Source organism: Ascidia mentula, chromosome 1, assembly GCF_947561715.1.
Source record: "Ascidia mentula chromosome 1, kaAscMent1.1, whole genome shotgun sequence".
Lineage (NCBI taxonomy): Eukaryota > Metazoa > Chordata > Ascidiacea > Phlebobranchia > Ascidiidae > Ascidia > Ascidia mentula.
This window is the reverse complement of record NC_138566.1, coordinates 8,162,451-8,180,994: the sequence shown is the minus strand read 5'-3', so window position 1 is coordinate 8,180,994 and position 18,544 is coordinate 8,162,451. Positions and strand designations below refer to the sequence as shown.

The 18,544-nt window shown below is 38.5% G+C and overlaps 3 protein-coding genes across 4 annotated transcripts; 2 read left to right on the top strand and 1 right to left on the bottom strand.

Annotated features, from left to right (window-relative positions):
• Window positions 1-1,452: 1,452 nt before the first annotated feature.
• LOC145905650 (protein KRI1 homolog) lies at window positions 1,453-7,795 on the bottom strand. 2 transcript variants are annotated; one of them, XM_082992907.1, is made up of 14 exons: window positions 7,697-7,795; window positions 7,267-7,457; window positions 6,747-6,844; window positions 6,546-6,690; window positions 6,339-6,481; window positions 6,065-6,179; window positions 5,855-6,004; window positions 5,434-5,550; window positions 5,163-5,265; window positions 4,924-4,985; window positions 4,307-4,430; window positions 3,986-4,116; window positions 3,419-3,582; window positions 1,453-1,834 (listed from the first exon to the last, which is right to left on the bottom strand). In XM_082992907.1, exons 1-14 carry the CDS (start codon window positions 7,770-7,772, stop codon window positions 1,525-1,527), a joined length of 1,929 nt encoding a protein of 642 aa, XP_082849033.1. In that variant the 5' UTR covers window positions 7,773-7,795; the 3' UTR covers window positions 1,453-1,524. The 2 variants fall into 2 exon arrangements, 1 of the variants encoding a protein (XP_082849033.1); XR_014402767.1 differs by lacking the exon at window positions 1,453-1,834 and adding an exon at window positions 3,679-3,862 and having other exon boundaries at window positions 3,512-3,582.
• Window positions 7,796-8,238: 443 nt separating this feature from the next.
• LOC145900760 (ADP-dependent glucokinase-like) lies at window positions 8,239-11,748 on the top strand. The gene is made up of 6 exons (XM_082988882.1): window positions 8,239-8,548; window positions 8,699-8,936; window positions 9,079-9,275; window positions 9,391-9,524; window positions 9,961-10,115; window positions 10,224-11,748. The coding sequence occupies exons 1-6, from the start codon at window positions 8,334-8,336 to the stop codon at window positions 10,773-10,775; spliced, it is 1,491 nt and encodes a 496-aa protein (XP_082845008.1). The 5' UTR covers window positions 8,239-8,333; the 3' UTR covers window positions 10,776-11,748.
• Window positions 11,749-14,191: 2,443 nt separating this feature from the next.
• On the top strand, window positions 14,192-18,263 carry LOC145902874 (somatostatin receptor type 2-like). The gene is made up of 11 exons (XM_082990967.1): window positions 14,192-14,238; window positions 14,517-14,615; window positions 15,057-15,195; window positions 15,258-15,410; window positions 15,770-15,993; window positions 16,130-16,205; window positions 16,295-16,327; window positions 16,399-16,562; window positions 16,634-16,826; window positions 16,888-17,028; window positions 17,125-18,263. Exons 2-11 carry the CDS (start codon window positions 14,528-14,530, stop codon window positions 17,240-17,242), a joined length of 1,329 nt encoding a protein of 442 aa, XP_082847093.1. The 5' UTR covers window positions 14,192-14,238; window positions 14,517-14,527; the 3' UTR covers window positions 17,243-18,263.
• Window positions 18,264-18,544: the final 281 nt, after the last annotated feature.

The following is an 18,544-nucleotide window of genomic DNA, read 5'->3' as shown; positions in this document are numbered from 1 at the left end:
GTTACGTAAGCATTTTGGGCATATTTATATCGACCTAGCATGTTTTGCTCAATATATTCTATTCCGAATGAAAAATTAAGGTGTTGACCAATGTACGGCATCAACGAATGCAGTGAGAAGGAGTTGACATAAAAGTGTAAAATAAACTTTTTTGAAGTAAAGTATTTAGAATTCAGCTCCACTTCAGTCCGCAAAAAAAACACAACGTGAGCAGCCAGACCATTTTTTCTGACGATTTCGACCTGAAGCAGTTATTTGGGCAAAGGCATGTAGGCTAAAGTAAGTTTTAACGCGAGGCTATTTGCAAAACCACAACTGCTTTGGAACTACAATATCACAACATCGATTGCATTTTTACGTGCAAGCTATCCCACGAACTTGGAGTTGGGTCGTTACTGTGTTTGCAGTGTAATTTACTTACTCGATCGAAGATAATTTTAAAGTGCTTTTGGTCGCATAATACACATTTTTGCGCAAAGGGTGGTAGTCATTGAATACTTATGTTTCGATCAAGACACCCACGACATTTAAAATTACAATAACTGTTGAATAGAAGTTGGTTCTTTGCAAATAAAGTTTAGAAAGGGAGGTAGCTCATTGGGAGGTGGTCCATGCTGTTTTTCCATTAATCTCACTTTTTGTACTTAAATCAATAACCCTTAAAGTCTTTGGACATTAACGTTTTGTGGGGGTTTTCTTGACGTCTTAAATAGCCTGATAGTGTTCGGCGGACAAAAATGTTTGGAAAACACCGGTTTCAGTATTTAGCTGGTGAAAGTTTCGTATCAGCGCAAGGGAAGTAAAATTGTTTGTCGCATGTTCAACTTTCGTTTACACGCAAATCAAAGTGCTTTTGGGGTTCGTCTTAAGCAGTTGTTACTACGTAGTAACAGCAACATTATACGGGCACGCCAAAGACGCTTTCATGTGAAAAGTGTAATCTTCTTTTCTCGAGGTGTGCGTGCCTGTGAGGCGTTTCAAGCCGCCTTTGGACTACGGGACGCTCTAGTGCCGACCCCGGGCGAAAAAGAGTAATCTGCCTGCGGGCCAGTGCACTGCGATTGTGAAGGCAAGCCACTATTTATGGAACCTTCGCTGTGATGATTGGTCGTAACTTGGCGGCCATAAAATGTAACCGGCGCTCAATTGACCGGTGTCAAACCTTGACCCCCACCCAATGTTATAACAATCTCCTTAAACCAACGAAATCTTTAAAATCCGCGTTTAGGATTCCAAGCATTGTTTCGCAGAAAAGAGGGCATGGTACGCAATGTTACTTAAAATCACGCTTCCATTAACAGCCGGATACCAACCACGCCCGTATATTTTGTACCTTTCTCCCAATTTAACACAGGATTGTCTGCTGTAATAACGTTCAACGATAACAACAAGGCATCGCTTTGGAAAGTTTTGTATTTCATTGACAACAAATCAAACAAGCAATCCACGCCTATCGTTGAACTCTGAACAACCTTGGAACATTCCAATCGTACAGCTCGCCTTGCATTCCTTTTCGTGTATTGATCACGCACTGTTCGAAGTTGGGGGTTTTCCGTACTTAAGTTTGTTGAGAATTTTCTTCGGCTTAATACCGTAAGCCTTTAGGCGCTCGGCATCAATTTTAGAAACTTTTTTCAAGTCCGCATTTTCCCGCTTGGATCGCTGCAACCTTTTCTTGCCGCGAACCGCGTTACTTTGGTCGTTGGCGTTGGTCAAGGTTATGGATAACGCTTGAAGACGTTGTTCGCGTTCACGTTTGCGTCGTCGTTGCTTCGAGTTGAGTTTGGTCTTTTTCACTGGAACCTCGGTGACTTCCGTTTTCTCGCCCTCCCCACTGAAACCAGCGTAGTATTAGGTTATGACAGAACAATATCGGTTTCATTTCGGAGAATAGGATGTGGATTATTTAATACACCCGCGTTCAAATTGATAACATAGACTACGAGACGGCAAACACGGACAATTTTTTACATTCTAATTTTTATGAATATATGGCGAAACACCTTATATAAGGGCGTGGGGAATGCAGGTATAAGCAAGAGATATCGCTTATCACAAACTGTCTCGATTCCGACACATCGTGTAAACTACTTGAAGGTCAAGCGTGAGGTAAAAGCATAATTTAGTTTAGCAGCCCGTCACGTACACCTTGCAACACAAGCCACGATTTGCAAGTCGCCCTAAATGAGTTCACGGCCCGACTCCGCCTCGCGTGCGGCAGTGCTGTTGCGGGGGCCAATTTTTGGTCGAAATTAGCCTGTTTCGACTGACTGAAAGGTCGGGATTACATTAAGTTTCAAATTACCAAACGCTTAACTTTTTGTTACATCCCCAAACTACTTTGATTTCGCAAACTTTTATCGCAATACCCTTGCAGCGGCCAATTTTTGGTCAAAAACAGCCTGTTTCGACGGACTGAAAGGTCGAGATTAGATTGAGTTTCAAATTACCGAACGCTTAACTTTTTGTTCTAAGCGTATTATGAACAAACCACTCAAATTTTTGCTTCATCCGAAAACTGCTTGGATTTCGCAAACTTTTATCGCAATACCCTTGCAACGGCCAATTTTTAGTCGAAATTAGCCTGTTTCGACTGACTGAAAGGTCGAGATTAGATTGAGTTTCAAATTACCGAACGCTTAACTTTTTGTTCTAAGCGTATTATGAACAAACCACTCAAATTTTTGCTTCATCCGAAAACTGCTTGGATTTCGCAAACTTTTATCGCAATACCCTTGCAACGGCCAATTTTTAGTCGAAATTAGCCTGTTTCGACTGACTGAAAGGTCGAGATTAGATTGAGTTTCAAATTGCCGAACGCTTAACTTTTTATGCTAAGCGTATTGTGAACAAACCACTCAAATTTTTGTTACATCCTAAAACTGCTTGGATTTCGCAAACTTTTATCGCAATACCCTTGCAACGGCCAATTTTTAGTCGAAATTAGCCTGTTTCGACTGACTGAAAGGTCGGGATTACAGTAAGTTTTGAATTACCGAACGCTTAACTTTTTGTCTTAAGCGTATTGTGAACAAACCACTCAAATTTTTGTTACATCCTAAAACTACTTGGATTTCGCAAACTTACATCGCAACACCCTTGCAGCGGCCAATTTTTGGTCGAAAACAGCCTGTTTCGACTGACTGGAAGGTCGAGATTACATTAAGTTTCAAATTGCCGAACGCATATTTTTTTTATTTTAAGCGTATTATGAGCAAACTACTTAAATTTTTGTTACATCCCCAAACTACTTGGATTTCGCAAACTTACATCGCAACACCCACTAGTTAATTTAAAAGGTGCGAACTTACAAAAAAAATATCCTAAACGCGTAAAAACCAAACGCCCGCAAGTTGTGCCTTCATGAGCTGGAACGTAAATGGAAGAAGCAAATTATCAGGGCAGATTTACTCTTTACCTGGGATCGTCTTTCCTGTTTGTCTGAAAGTGGCGTTTCTTTTTTAATCTCGCTTTCCGCGCGAATTTCCTGGAAACCGAGGCCTCGTCGTGGGCGGAACTGTGGCACACGACACGCTTGAGTGAACACCAGGAGTTGAGAGTGCGGTTGTCCGAAGATAAAATCTGAGTTTATATGTTTGCGGCTTAACACATAAAATAGCTCGTGTCGTGTGTACGATTTTGTGCCGCATGATCACGAGTGAAGAGGCTTGGAAATACCTGATTCGTCGTGCATGGTTTGAATTGTTAGAAAAGAGCGGGAAAACAAGCAATAAGCGGCCAAACATGTAGTTTAATTCCAAGAAATAGAAACCCATTGCAGAAAACACTGCTGTGTATTCAGCCTAAATTTAGCTGTACTGATGAGACCTTTTAGGTCGAAACAGTGGCCATCTGTCTGCAGCTTATACACTAAATTTAACTATTGCAGCGAATTTTGGTAAATTTAGGCTTTCCACTTTAAACATAGATTTCACTACCATTGCTCACGTTCGCGTCAAGTTAACATAAAGTACGTTACGCTCACCTCATCGGCCGAGAGACCGTATGACTGTGGAACAACTTTTCTGTATTTAAATCTACACGGCATGTCACCAATGACGTCTTCGAAGTCGAGAGCGTAATATTCTTCCAAGTATTGGTCAAAACTGCCGGTATCTGTGATGAACACATTTAAAGAAACTGAAGACTGCATTGACGACCGGAGGCTGAACAGCTTTGCATATGCGCAACTGACGGCAATTTTATTCTATTCGTTATTTGCAAATTTTACTGGATTTTAAACGAGCCGTGTTAAGCTTTTCGAGATGTATCATTTAGTAAGTGTGATATTATGGATAAGGTATACTTGGGTCGAACAACGGCTTCTTTTTTGCTACAGCATCGAAAAAGGCGGATCGTTTTTTTCGCTTGTTGTTCGTTTCAAGATTTCGACGCTGTGGGCGACTCTCCGGCTCATAATCGCAGTCCATCTGAAAATAATTTAAACATGATAATTTACATCCAAAGAGTTGGAACGCAAACACGTTTGCGTGAATATTATTAGGCTTGCGAAAGATACTTTGCATATTAAAAAAACACCCGCCTCTGATACAGGAATGCTATGAGCGGAATTTTCACAATTAAATGCAAATATAGACGGTACGAAAGTAGGCACAAGCCGATATTTGTGGAAGGGTAGGTTAAGCCATGCATAACCAATAAGCGTGTCACTTAGTTTCGATTTACATGGAACATTTGTGGAAGGGTAGGTTAAGCCATGCATAACCGATAAGCGTGTCACTTAGTTTCGATTTACATGGAACATTTGTGGAAGGGTAGGTTAAGCCATGCATAACCAATAAGCGTGTCACTTAGTTTCGATTTACATGGAACATTTGTGGAAGGGTAGGTTAAGCCATGCATAACCAATAATTTACATGAACCACACCGAACTCACAAATACGACTAGACAAGATCACCTACATTAAATTCCGGTTGCTCGCAGTCTGGGATGTAATCACCGTTGCTTACTCCATCCCTGTTACCTGCACAAGGATATGAAAATAATTAAATGATTATAATAGTAAGTCAATCGAACACATTTATTTTCATGTGAAAAATGAACATTTCAAAAACGACCACTGATGTATAATCTTTGTCCAAACAGGATACAAGGAACATTTCAACGCATAAATTCAAGATAATACATATAAATAACTTACTGCATGGGAATTCGTCCCAATCTGGTTCCACGTCTTCTTCTAAATCAGAAAATTCCGGCTTTTGAATGTCAGCATCATCGTAAAAATTTTCGTCAAATAATGCCTACACAAAAAAGTGTTTTCAAAAAAAACCAACTCACACAGCATTTTCTTTGACAGGTTGTCTTAACAATGCAAAAAGATTTATGTAAAACATGCGGCCGTTATAGTGGTGTTAATATACTATCTTGTTCGCAAAATGTCTGCTACACTCCATGGGTAAAAGTATTACTTTCATTCTTCTGTCGTAATCATCAGCATCAAAATCTCCCTCCAAATCTTGAGTAGAAAACCTGATATCAGAGTTTCCTGTTGCTTCTTGTAACTTGTTGATCTTCTCCAAGATTTCCTTCAAACCATACATAATTAATAAAGACAAGACTGATCTTAAAGATATAATAATGATAATACAGCTGTACAAACAAAATCTAGTATTGGTGAAGTGGCAAAAACAGGAAGCCTAAAAGCCCTAGTAAGCCCATTACAAGGTGTCACTTGTTTCTGGAAAATTTCTGGCCAGCAGATTTGAAAGTTTGTCCAACCCTTTAAAGTGTGACTGTGGTATTAAGTATCGAAAAGAAAAAGTAAGTTTGGCAATTGGTGATTTATGGTTCTAATTCCACCAAAATTTACTTTGTGTTAAAGTTACATACCTCACGTTTAAGTTGTTTTAATCTTTTTAGCTCTTCTGTCTTTTTTCTCATTTTCTCTTCTTTTCTCAGGTTTTTTTCCTCTCTTTTCTTCTTGGTTTTGTTGTCACTTCGACGCACTGAATCTCCAATGGTTCTTGGGTAGCTCTTTATCTAAAATTCAGTTCACGCTTGTTTATTAATTGCCAAAGCCAAGGAAATTGAGATGCTTACGAATTCAGCATCTGGCTCTTCATAGCGGAAGTTGTATTTGCGCTCGAATGTTTCTTGTTTTTTAACAAACATTTCTCCCCCGCTATCATCGTCAGAATATTCTGCATCTGTTGATCTGGAATCGAGATCAGGTATTTGACCAATGTTGACATGCACAAAAAAACTTGAGCATGCTTTTGTTGCATATAAAATTTAATACATTATAATACAAATCATCATGATCTGCTGGGCTGCACAAAATTTTAATGAATAGTCGTTTTTCACCTTTCCTTACCCACTATCATATTGATCCTTATCCAAATACTTGTGTTGCAAAATGTAATCCCTGAGAAATGTCTCATCTTCAGGCAGGTTTGTGTCTTTCCAATAATCATCCAATTCCTCCAGTGTTGTTTGAATTGCCTGTTTACCTTCAGACTGTACAATTTTTTATCAAGATTAGGTCGGGTTATTTTGAAATTAAAAACAATACACAATATACAATGAGTTTTGGCTGAAGCAAGTCTCCACTATCTTCATTTGTCTCCTGTTGTGTTGTAGCTTCAAGCAAACTTTTTTTTATTTCATTCAGCTCCCCATTGTAGCTACCGACAGCCGTATGATGAAAATCTTCATTTGCATAAACTCTACAAATACACTGAGTTATGATAATTGCTAACATTTGGAAAAAAATCAAACATACCCGGCGTGTTTAATGATAACATTTCTTTCATAGTCTTTTAGATAAACAGGTTTTTCAGCATCTTTACTATTATTGTCACTTTCTTCATCCGAGTTTGTCTTAAATGAAAAATACATTTTTCTTGTAACTAGCACAAAATATGAAAATCATAGTAACTGGCAGTCAGATATTACTGGTAAAGATATAATAAAGAGTTAGCACAGATTATGGTATCCAACCAGAAAAAACTTAGACCTAGTAAGGTAAAACTTTTGCACCGATTAAAACACTATAAAAGTCTACTTTGAACAAAAACATCTTACACAATGTATATAACCTGCAGATCTTTAACAAAAAGTTAGTTTTGAAAAACACACTGCAGAAGTTTTGAAAATGTCCTAAATTTTTGCTGACATTTCGGTCATTTGACAGAAATTTTTAGTGAAAAAAAAACCCAGTGCAGAACTTACATGTATATTTAGCCCAATGATGATGAACTTGTAAAAATGATAATGACATACGATTATATCAAACAACTCACTGAAGATCCTGATGTGTTTTTGAAAAAACTTTTTTCCTTGTCATAAATGATTGGATCTTTTCTTTTCAGGCATGCAATTGTTTTAAAGAAATCTGTTTCCAACTGTTTGTTCACAGCTTCTGCCTTTTCATCTTCTGATTCTGTAGAACTGCTTTCTGAATTCTCCGGATCTACCCCATATCGCGCTTTTACTATGCAAAAAATGTTGCTAAGTTTAGGTCATCTAATTGGTAGTGTAGAATAAACAGTATAAATTTCCTAAAAATTTCAATTATACATCACAATTTTAACCTGATAATATAACAGACGATCATTAACCAACTTGATATAAAGTTTTTGACTAGATAATATGAGTCAAAAACAATTCCCATAAGTTAGCAAGAAGTTAACACAAGCATGAGGTATACCAAATGCAAGCATCCAAACATACATTTTTGTAGCTCCTCGGCCTTCCGGTATTTGTCGTACTTTTTTGCAAAAGATTTGTTAATAGTCAACTCCTCCATTCCAGTTCCATTAAAAGTTACCCTCTACTAAATCCCAATGAATAAAAAGTATAGTTATGAAAACGGTTAGTTCAAACATAAGCAGCCTATATAATATTACAAATGACAAATTTTGTCTCACAAAATCATACAGATCAGTAAAATAAAAAATTTACAAAATAATAACCAACACACATGTGTTTGTTTTGATAATTTAGCACGTGTACAGTACGTTCGCTCATCCGCTCAAAAACTCAATATGTTTGTTGCGTCACAATATTTGTCTGTTTCACAATGATTTTTAAACACAACAGGGATTTTCGCGACCCCTTATCTCTTCCTCAACATATTAAGAACATGCAGCTCCGCGCAAATGCCGGAAAAGCAACATACAATAAAACAAGATCAACACCGACGAAATTTACACGCATGGTTAATCGTAAGAAAGACGTGTACTTCTTGGTGTTTAAACTTTTCAAACCATTGAGGTGGCTGGCATCCTTACTTACGCGATTAGTGGAAGTGTTATTGTTTAACTGTCTTGAGCAAAATTCTTCCACTTTTCGCAGAGGTAATTTTTAAATGGGGTTTGCCAGTTTAATTATTACACTAGTGGTTGCGGCTGTTGCTGCCACACTTGCTTATTTTGCCTGGGATGCAGCAACTTTGTTAAAGCACATACATGGAGCAAAAGAATACAAATTGGAATTATCTCAAGAAGCTAAAGTGGCTGCAGCTTGGAGAGAGGCAATTCAAAAACCACCCCAAACTCAAAGCTTTAAGAAGATTGCAGTTGGGTAAGGATTTTGCTATCATGCTTTTATAGCCTACATGTTTTTTTTACATCCACTTAGAACAGCACAGTAGTTGGTGCTTCGGTGTTAGTGATAAACTTTAAACAAAAATTTCGTATGCAATCGGTAAGAATTCATCTTAACTAATTTCAGGGTAAATGGAAATGTGGATTTGATTGTTCAAGGATCCAAGTTAATGGTTATGCTTGACCCCAATTCCAACACATCTTCTGAACTCAGTTTGGACCACAACATCTTGCACACTGTTAAAGATCTGCAACAAACATTCAAATATTTTTTATCGAAAGGAGCTGGTGGTGAACGCTACATGCAAACATTTGATGAATTCCATAGTGTGCTAACTGCAGCAAAAAAGATTCCATCCACTGAGGTATATATAGGGTTTATATTTTCATTCGTCTTGGGTGCTTTTTAAAAATTCATGATGTCTTGCTGTCCTTGTGGTAAAGCTATGCAATACTGGTGTTTCTTCACAATGCACATATTTGATTCAATTTTTGTCTATCAAACAGTATTTTATTGGTGGAAATGCTGCTCTAATGGCTCAAAGTCTTGCTGTTGTCATGCCAGACAATGGAAAGGTACTTCTTGGTGTTCCAGTTGGTCCTATCTTAAAACCCTTGTTACACCCATTGCTGTCTGTTCCTAAAAAGTTGCACATTGAAGATGATGAGTATCACATAATATCAGAATATGCCAAAGGAGAAAGGTTAATTTAAATTTGTTGTATGTGTGAATTTGTTTTCAGACTGCTTATTACCTTTGGTTCTAACACTGTTCGGTTGATACATGATAATGTAAAGATGTTTGCATCTATGTTTCAGGTGGTCTGGTGTTGAAGCTCCAATAGCATCAAGATTCATTTTTTCTCATGATAAAAGCAACTCACAAATGACGGCCCTTGAAGTTTTTGTTGAGAGTTTAAATGAATTTCATGCCGACCTAGTGATACTGTCAGGTTAGTTAAAACAGTGTTTACAAGGTGTTTCTACATTTTGCATGTTGTTTCAGGGTTCGAATTAGCGGTAAAAAAACGTATCGCAAAAACGTTACAACGTAAATTCCAATACTTAAATTTTGCTTCGTACGCGATTGTGCATTATGCTTAAAACCTGCTGTTTTAAACTCGTCAACCCAATATTTGTGTCGTCATACATCGCCATCGTTTCATTGACTTGCGCAACAGAGGCTTGACAAAATACGAGGATTGTCGTTGACATTGCCAAGAAACGTTAACAACGTTCTTTGCATCAGCGCTTGTTGCGTGTACGAATGAATACATAAAGAAGAATGCGGCGCCTTATAATCTGCTGCGTGTTGCATCGCAATAATCTCGAAAACGGGTCGCAACAACTCCAAAACTGCTAATTCGAACCCTGTGTTTAAACTGGTAGGATTTCATTTGTTGGAGAGTAATGACACACCGTTCTGGAAGAAAAGATTAATGGAGATTTCCGTTTTATTAAAATCTATGAAAAGCAATGTTCCTATTCATGTGGAGTTAGCTAGCATGGCAAATACCAACTGTCTGGAGGAAATTTTGAAACAGGCATGTATTGTATTGTTTTTTTTTATGATTAAACTGGATTTTATGTGCAGCGGTAATAACATAAAATGTGTCATACACGCTTGACAAAAGTTTCGTTTCCTACTTCAGATCCTTCCTTTGGTTGATTCACTTGGCTTAAATGAGCAAGAGTTATGGATGGTGTGTCAAATTGGTGGCGGTCCACATTGCACTGGAAAACAACTGGCCGGGCCACCAAGTGTTCCGATCACTTCGGACATCATACACTGGATGATGGCGAAATATGCTTCGACGCCAGGCTCCCGTCTCACTCGCATACATTTCCATACACTGCCTTACCACATCGCAGCTATCAAAAACGATTCGTCATGGAGGAACCAGCGCTCGGCCGTGGCAGCCGGCACTCGTATAGCTTCCACCCAGGCCTGTGATGACCTTGACGGATTAAAGCCACACAAAGTGGAGTTGCGCGTGGCTGGTGATATGAAACTTTCTCTCGATCCGCACGTTGACCTTAAACCTCTGACCTTTGAATCCGAGAAGCCCATTGTGACGTGGCAGCGGGGCGAAGCGACGTATTATTTTAGTCCTGTGCTGGTTTGCCGCAAACCGGTAAAAACTGTCGGTCTGGGAGACGCCATCTCCGCAACTGGATTGTTTTATTCCGGTTACGAAAAATAACTGTAGACATATATAGAAAATATTATGCGGCATTTGCATTTAACATATTTACTCTGTGGTACCCCTGGATTGCGCCTCTTAATCATTTGACCACATTAACAAAAAAATATTCTACGGATTTGGACAAATTACTACAATAACATTATTATGATTTTTAAACATGGCGCGGTCTCCTAACACGCTCCAATGCAGTAGTTTTGGTGCATCCACACAATCAACCTTCACAAAAATATTGTGGTTGAAAAATATTTTTTACACTGTGCTGAACTGGTCTGTCAGCCGGAGGACACAGAATTAAACATTACTAGAAGTAATTGCGAACATCATTACAAAATTAACACTTACGCTGTGGTCAAGACTACTTGTTGTCGAGTTTTTGGCTAACGGTTTCAATACTGCTATATACACAATTTACGCTGAAATACCTGCCGAGAAGATTCTTTAACGTCAATGCATTTTTTCCACAATCGGTTTGTTTAGCGTGCTAAAAAACACACACATACCTTTACCTCGACTATGAATTTCATGTCCAATTGAGTTTTTTTACTTTTTTTATCACTGCGAAAACTGTGCAATTACGCCCGTGGAAAAGTAATAGGATCTGTTTTCTGTTTTGTAATTCAGTGCCCATGACGCCAACCAGAGTTCTTCATCGACCAGCTTTTGTTGTCAGAAATTCATGATCTCACGTGTGGTCAACACAGGATACGTTTCAAAATACGACTAGGCAATAAACTATTGTGCTGCCCGCCTTGTTCTTGGCCGCTGTGCTATGTACGAGATCATAGTAACCTAGCCGCTAGGTGATGCAATAACTGTGTTTCAATTCTGCGTTTCTTCCATTGACGAACGAGCAGAGTTTATGTTTGCTAAAGAAATGTGTATGTGAATTGCCATCATCCTCGCTAAATTTCAACGATGCAGACTTCGGACTTTTCAACTTTTTCTACACCCACGCGTTTTTTTTAATAAATATATATTCCGTTAGCTTTCTGCCTAAAATATGAAGTGTAGTAAACTGATTCATTTAAAAAGTTAACTTCTGTAAAAGGTCTCCACAGGCAACCATCTGTTTATATTAAATAGGATGAAACCATTAGTCCCCAAACACAACGAACCGCTACCAGTCCGGGAGGACCGCACATTAATAACAACTTATTGGCCCTCGTTTAAAAATGCGAAAAAACAGGCTGTTCAATTTGTCTTAGTCCAGTCTCGCAGCTTTATGGAGAGCTACGCGATCATTTACATACCTTGTTTAAATGTTGTAAATATCTGCCGCCTTTGCGGTCGCAAAAATGCTATTCTGCGTTAAAAAAATGCTATCTGCGTTAAACCGTTCCTATATCATGGAACTATTAACAAACACAATATTTCATATAATTGATTTCACAATTGCAAGTGGATACAGAAATGTTGTCAAATTACTTTTGAAACGGTTACCAGTGTGATATCCATTGACATAACAATTTAGAGTACATTTTCTATAGCAAGTAGCTCCAGTTGACCACCCATAAAAGGCAAATGTTTATTGCATCAATGAATTGCGTTCTATTGAAGCGCACCATTCAATGACGGAAGTGCGTTCGTGCTTAAGGCGATGTCGTACTAAACGAAACATGCGCTTGGTTTGCCGAATCAATGGACCCACGGTGTGACGTAAGCACGAGCGGATGCGTTGCGAAGGTGATTGGGTGCAACCAAGCACGTTTTCACCTCCTAGCGACCTAATTCGCAATTTATGCACTCAAGACGACTTATAGTTGAAGTTGGTCAAATTTAATTGGGTAATTTTACACGGATTGAAACAATCAATCGTTCTCAATTTGTTCTTGTGCAATGCAAAGTTGTACACCAGGTATATGGGACTGAAATTTTGTCCATTTGTTTCTTGGTCCATTTTTCGGCGTGATGTACGTTTGGTTTTAAGAACGAATAGAGACTAAGATCTATTTCACCACGACACATATTTTGTAAACCTGTGGCTGTTCGTCAATTTGCGTTGGGAAAAACACAAGAAAAGTTGTTTTGCGGCATTTATTTCTGCTCAAATATGAAACGAGGGGCACACAACGTAGCCCAGCTCGTACCACTCACATATATCCTGCAAATACATAACCACAGTTTAGCTTCCGAGCAATGGCGTCTGTGTATAGTAGCTGTTACTTACGCGCATACGACTTCCGGGTATCCACAACAGTCGGCTGAAACATTGCACCAACTTCCAACGGCCGTGCAGTAAGGTAAGCTTCGACTTTTCTGCTGTTGTGGACTTCTTGGTAGAGAGCTCATAATCGAGTTTATTTTGGATGCTTCCACTTGTTCTATGGGTGTGAGGGATTCCTTCGAATCTTGTTTTCTGCCGGGAAACGTATATGAAACATTTGCGACCGTACACGTTTATAAGAATTAGGTTAGAATCAACACTCACATTATCGCTATTAATTCTGAGGATTCAGCAGTTCCTTTGTGTTGCGGAAAACCCTACAGAAGAAATAGGTCGGCAATTTGTACGTGCGAAATGGTATCAACTACCTAAAACAAACTATTCTGGTTATAATTTTTCACAGGAAGCTTAAGCCAGCAATAAAAATATTTCCAGGCCTTCTGAATATAAAAGTAAATCTACATTTATTACATAACAATAAGACAAAAAAACGTACGAACCCTTAGAACCGGAATGAAAAGCATCGCGATCAAAAGCAAACTGTGATTCATTTTAGCGATGTTCCTGATTCTTCGGCGACTGTTACTACTGTTGTGTCTTGCGTACAGTTGAAGCATCAAGTTATATTGAAAAACCTCCAACACCACACCTCCTTTGTTGAAGCAGATGTTTGTCCTCGAAATGTGCTCGACAAACATTTGTTAATGATAACGTGTAGCTTATGCGCACCTAAGGCACGCGGTATTAAGTAATTTGTCGTCGCAGATAAAGAAACTTCGGCACGGGTTCTTTCTCCCAAAAACCCAAAAAATATTGCGTTCATTTGACCTCAATGGACCCGAAGAAAACAGTTTCGTCATCATAAGGCTGTTTTAAATTTTATGCAAAATTGTGCATATTTTTTGCGTAAACGTCTACGCAGCAGCAGGGAACGAAAGTGAATAATGCCTTTGTAAGCAGTTGATTACCCCACTTGGCACATTTGTTCCAAGTGTAATGTACTCAACACACAAACTAATCCATGGATGTTGAATAACAACCAATAGCATGTTATGCGCCTCATTTCAAACGATCGTATATAACAGGAAACGAATCGCGACGTGCCATTCAGTGTTGGCCATTCAACCATCATCCACGTCTCCTGAAATCGGAGAAATTTTCCCTTCACTTTGTGTTGTTTATGCGTTGGGTGCCGTCACGTCTTCCTGCAGACGCCATTTCGCATCATTTTCCGGGGCAGCGTGAAAAAGAATCTTGCAATAACATGCATCTTGTCAGGAAGTGAAGCGCATAGAGGTTGTATTTTGTGGCAGAACTCAGTTCAATTTTTACGCTCATCTGTGCTGGCCAATGGTTGGCATTTCAAATGCGCATTCGAGTAGGTTATATGGATAAAAATTGTGGCTCCATTCTAAAATTGCACAACAGTGCACTCAACAGCTAATCTGAATTATAATTGTTGCCTAGCTGGAGCGCTTTGTATGTATGGGCTCCCGACTGTGCAGGAGTCTCGCTGTCGAGAGAGCATAATAAAGCACAAGGCTATTCGTGAAAAACAACTTTTTTGTTCGTAGAAACTGTGTTCATGCTCACAATCTGCGTATGTGTAATGATGACAGAGGGGACTTACGAAATGTCCGGTCTTGGGGGAATGGATAATGCTTCTACTATGGGTAAGTTGTATAGAGCAACTATTGCCAACTTTCTTAACTATATTTGCGCTCGAGCTAATATTTGCTGATTTATCTATGACCCGTTTACAAACGCGTGGGTGTAGAAACGCACATCATTATTAGTCATCATAAGAAATGATACGGAAGCTTATGAGAAACTACTGAACGACATTAGAATTGTTTTAACTAGCAAAGGTGCGGAGGCTTTACTTGCCTTGGTGCGCTACCCTTTAAGACGATAGCACTGTCATTAGGTCTTAATTGTCCTGTTGATAGCCTTATACAACAGCATACATTAGAAGTATATGGTGAACATTATGTTAGAGGGGATGTTATTTTTTTATTTTACAAGCACTGCCACCTTTGCCACAAACTTTAACAATGCCGTTTGTTTTAATTTCAATGCAACTGTACAAGTCAAATGTCATTTATTGTTTTTAGATGACGACACAGGCCCAGCTGACGTTGTTGAGTGCACTTCAACGTCATCTTCTTTTATCTTTCCTATAATGTTGATCTTTATTGCAGCTGTTGGCCTTGTAGCCAATTTTGTGGTTATTTACATCATAGTCATACTGCGGTAAGATTGGTTTGATTTCTTTCTTGTTGAGGTAATTTGCTAACGTTTATTGTTATGTTTAGGGAGTATCAAAAGACAGTCACGAATGTTTACGTGGTGCAACTTGCTGCGGCCGACTTCCTATTTCTATTCATACTTCCATTTGAAACGAGGACTGCAATCGCTGGACAATGGACTTACGGCGAAGCATGGTGCAAAATCACCGAAAGTATAAGGTGGGGAGCCATTCTATATCATGCCGTCTTAACTCATATGGACTTTTTGTTATGATTCTTTGCAAGCTTGGGAAGGAACTTAATTATATGCAAAACGCTGTTCGGTGGTCTTTACAAAAATAATGTAATTATCTTTCTGCCCAATCGCCGAAAAAGTGTGGACAAAACCCGAAATTCGAAATGGCCTGAAAGACATCATAAAAATTCCCTACTTTTCCGAATTTTCTCCGCCGACCGCTGCAATAGATTGCATTTCAGTACAAAACAAACACGAACACTTTTTGGAAATTGTGAAGACAACAATTTACTAAATTTTTGTTTTGTTTTAGTTCAATATTTATTCCTCTTAACATTTTTAGGATGTTGAACTACTACGCGTCTATACTTTTCCTGACTGTCATGTCGATCGATCGGTACTTTGCCATCAATCATGCCATGAGTGCAAAGTTTCAAAAATTTAGAACTCGTCAAGCTGTAAATATCATCAGTGCGGCAGTTTGGGGAGCAGGATTTTTGGCTGTGTTGATCGTATTAATTTACGCAAAAGTTGAAGATTGTAAATGTAAGCTCAGCTTCGGCGAAGGTACGAATCACTACTGTTATCTCTATAATGTAACTAACTGTACATAATGTTTTTCACATGCGTCAGTTCACTCGACATATAACTGTATACCTGTATATATCATGCGATTGAAACAGAAACAGCGTTTTGTATTTAGGACCCGTGGCTAACGATTACTCCACATTTGATTACAACTACACAGATTACTCGGGAGATTATGATGAGGATTACGAGTAAGTACAAACATTTAATATTCATGTTTGCAATTTTCCTTTAGAATCACGTGTCAGATCAAATATAAATAATCATTTTGTGATTTTAGGAGTGAAAATGGAACAACGGTGATGGGGGGATAGTAAGTAGATTGTTTGGAAAGTTATTTTCCGGTTTTTGACGGGTGTGGAAATTATTCTTGAACTTTCGCAGCACGGATATTTTAGAAGTCGCAGGGGCATGCTCTCTGGTTGGTCACTACGAGCTAATGCAATGGATTGTATGCAACTTTGTGGTTGCGTTCGTCCTTCCCTTGCTCGTAATTTGCGCGTGTTATGCAGCAATCATCAAAAAAATTTACGAACCGATGTCTGTAGGTGAGTAACAATAATGTCCCAGACCAAGTATGGAAAAAATTCGTTTTTTGACAGCAAACCGTTTCTAACAGGCACAAAGTCGCAGAAATCGAACAATACAAGAAAGAGAGTGACTCGCATGGTTACCGGCCTGGTTTTGGTGTTTGTTGTGTGCTGGCTTCCTTACCATTCTTTCATGTTGTCACGTGTTGCCGGCAGTCAACTGAATCTTTCCATGTGTGGATTGTTGCGCAAATCGACGTTGGTTTTAGCCTACCTTAGCAGGTAAATCACTTGTTATTTGGTGATTTTTTTACCAAACACGTCGTTTTTTTCACGTCTTTAGCGCTCTGAACCCCTTCCTGTACACATTTCTCGGCACCAACTTCCGCAAACGATGGCGAAACGCAGTTGGGCGGACTCGATCTTTCCGACCAAGTTTGGGAAGCAGAAGTGGGGTAGAATATGCGCCAGGAAGAAAATCCAGGTAACCTGGAAGTTTTTGCAAACTTTTACCTGATTCGACAAAGCGTTGTAAATCTGCAACATGTATTTGTAAATTTAGTTTACGTTTCGTATTTAGACGCAAATCTTCCGGGGTGTCCATAACTGGACAGAAATCCCACGACGATTCGAACTTTACCAAGAATACAGTGATCCCCACTAACCACATCGTTCGCCAAGAAGAGATAAAGCTGTAAATTCTGTAAGCGAATATTGATTTGCGGTTACGTTTTTCTATTTTGAATGTCTGCGCTGTCAAATACTACACAAATTTGTGCCTTGTGTAATCGTCTATTTTCTTGTCTCTTGGAACGCGTTTTACTGTTCTTCAATCTTTCCGAAGCTACTTTCTTATATTTCCGCAGTTTTCGATTCGCATGAACAGCCAAAATCTATGACGATTTACATTTCGAGATGTAGTTACGCAACTTTACTCACATTACATTCGTGTGAATGTGTTAGTCGGTGTAAAAACTCTTTCAGAAATTTCCTTTTTTAGTCAGAATTTCCAAAACATGATTTATCTCAGCCTTCTATGTTTAAATAACAACTAGGTGGCGTCGAAGTATTAACGCATTTATAATGAGTGCTAGTGAAACAACACAAAGTTCCCAACAATTTATCTTTACAATTATAGCTATTACAGGAGATTGGTACACTTCGAGGACAAAGAAACATTATAAGAAACATGTAAATGTGCCAGTATCTTTTGTCCTCAGAATTATGAGTAAATCCGTTGTGAGTGTTCCTATGTTACATTTTGCTTTGCATTTTTACCGGTTTTTGTTCTCATTTTTTAGTTCAGCTTCGCCTTGTTGCTGAAAGTGCGTAGTTTTATATGTATTTGTGTAGATCGCCCCCCACTGCGTTTCTGTTAAGACTGTCTTTTTCTTGTTCTATTACTGTTTCTGTAATTTGTGCAGCAAAATATTTAAAGAAAGGTGATTTTACCGATAATTTCCAACGTTGTTTCATGTCAAATTAAGGTCTTTTGATTCCAAACCTACAAGTTATTCAAAATCAATAACTTTTTTTACTTAAATACACTTTAAATACATTAATTAAATAGTATTGTTTTTAGTAGAGGTATGTTGAGCATGATTCTCTAGCTCCATGAGCTAGCTGTAATAAAACTGGTCGTCAATAACTTGGTGATATTAGATGCTGACACGACTTGAAAAATGTCTCACATGCAACTTTTTTATTTAATCCGCATTGTTTTATTTTTGCGTTTAGCACTCGCACTGTCGATCGAGTTTAAAAATACTCCAACGAACTTTAAACCGTTTATCATTTGTCTTTCGAAGTAAAATTCAATCTATCGAAGTAAAATAGTAGATCGTAGTAGGATTCCAGCCCGAAGGTGCGCGAGTCATGCTCGTTTAAAACGTTTTTTTTAATTTTGTAAAATCTTCTTAAAATATAAATTTTGCGAAAACCTTTTCATAAACTTCCGATCAAGCAAATAAAGCAAATAAAAAAACAAAAAAGCAGGTCCC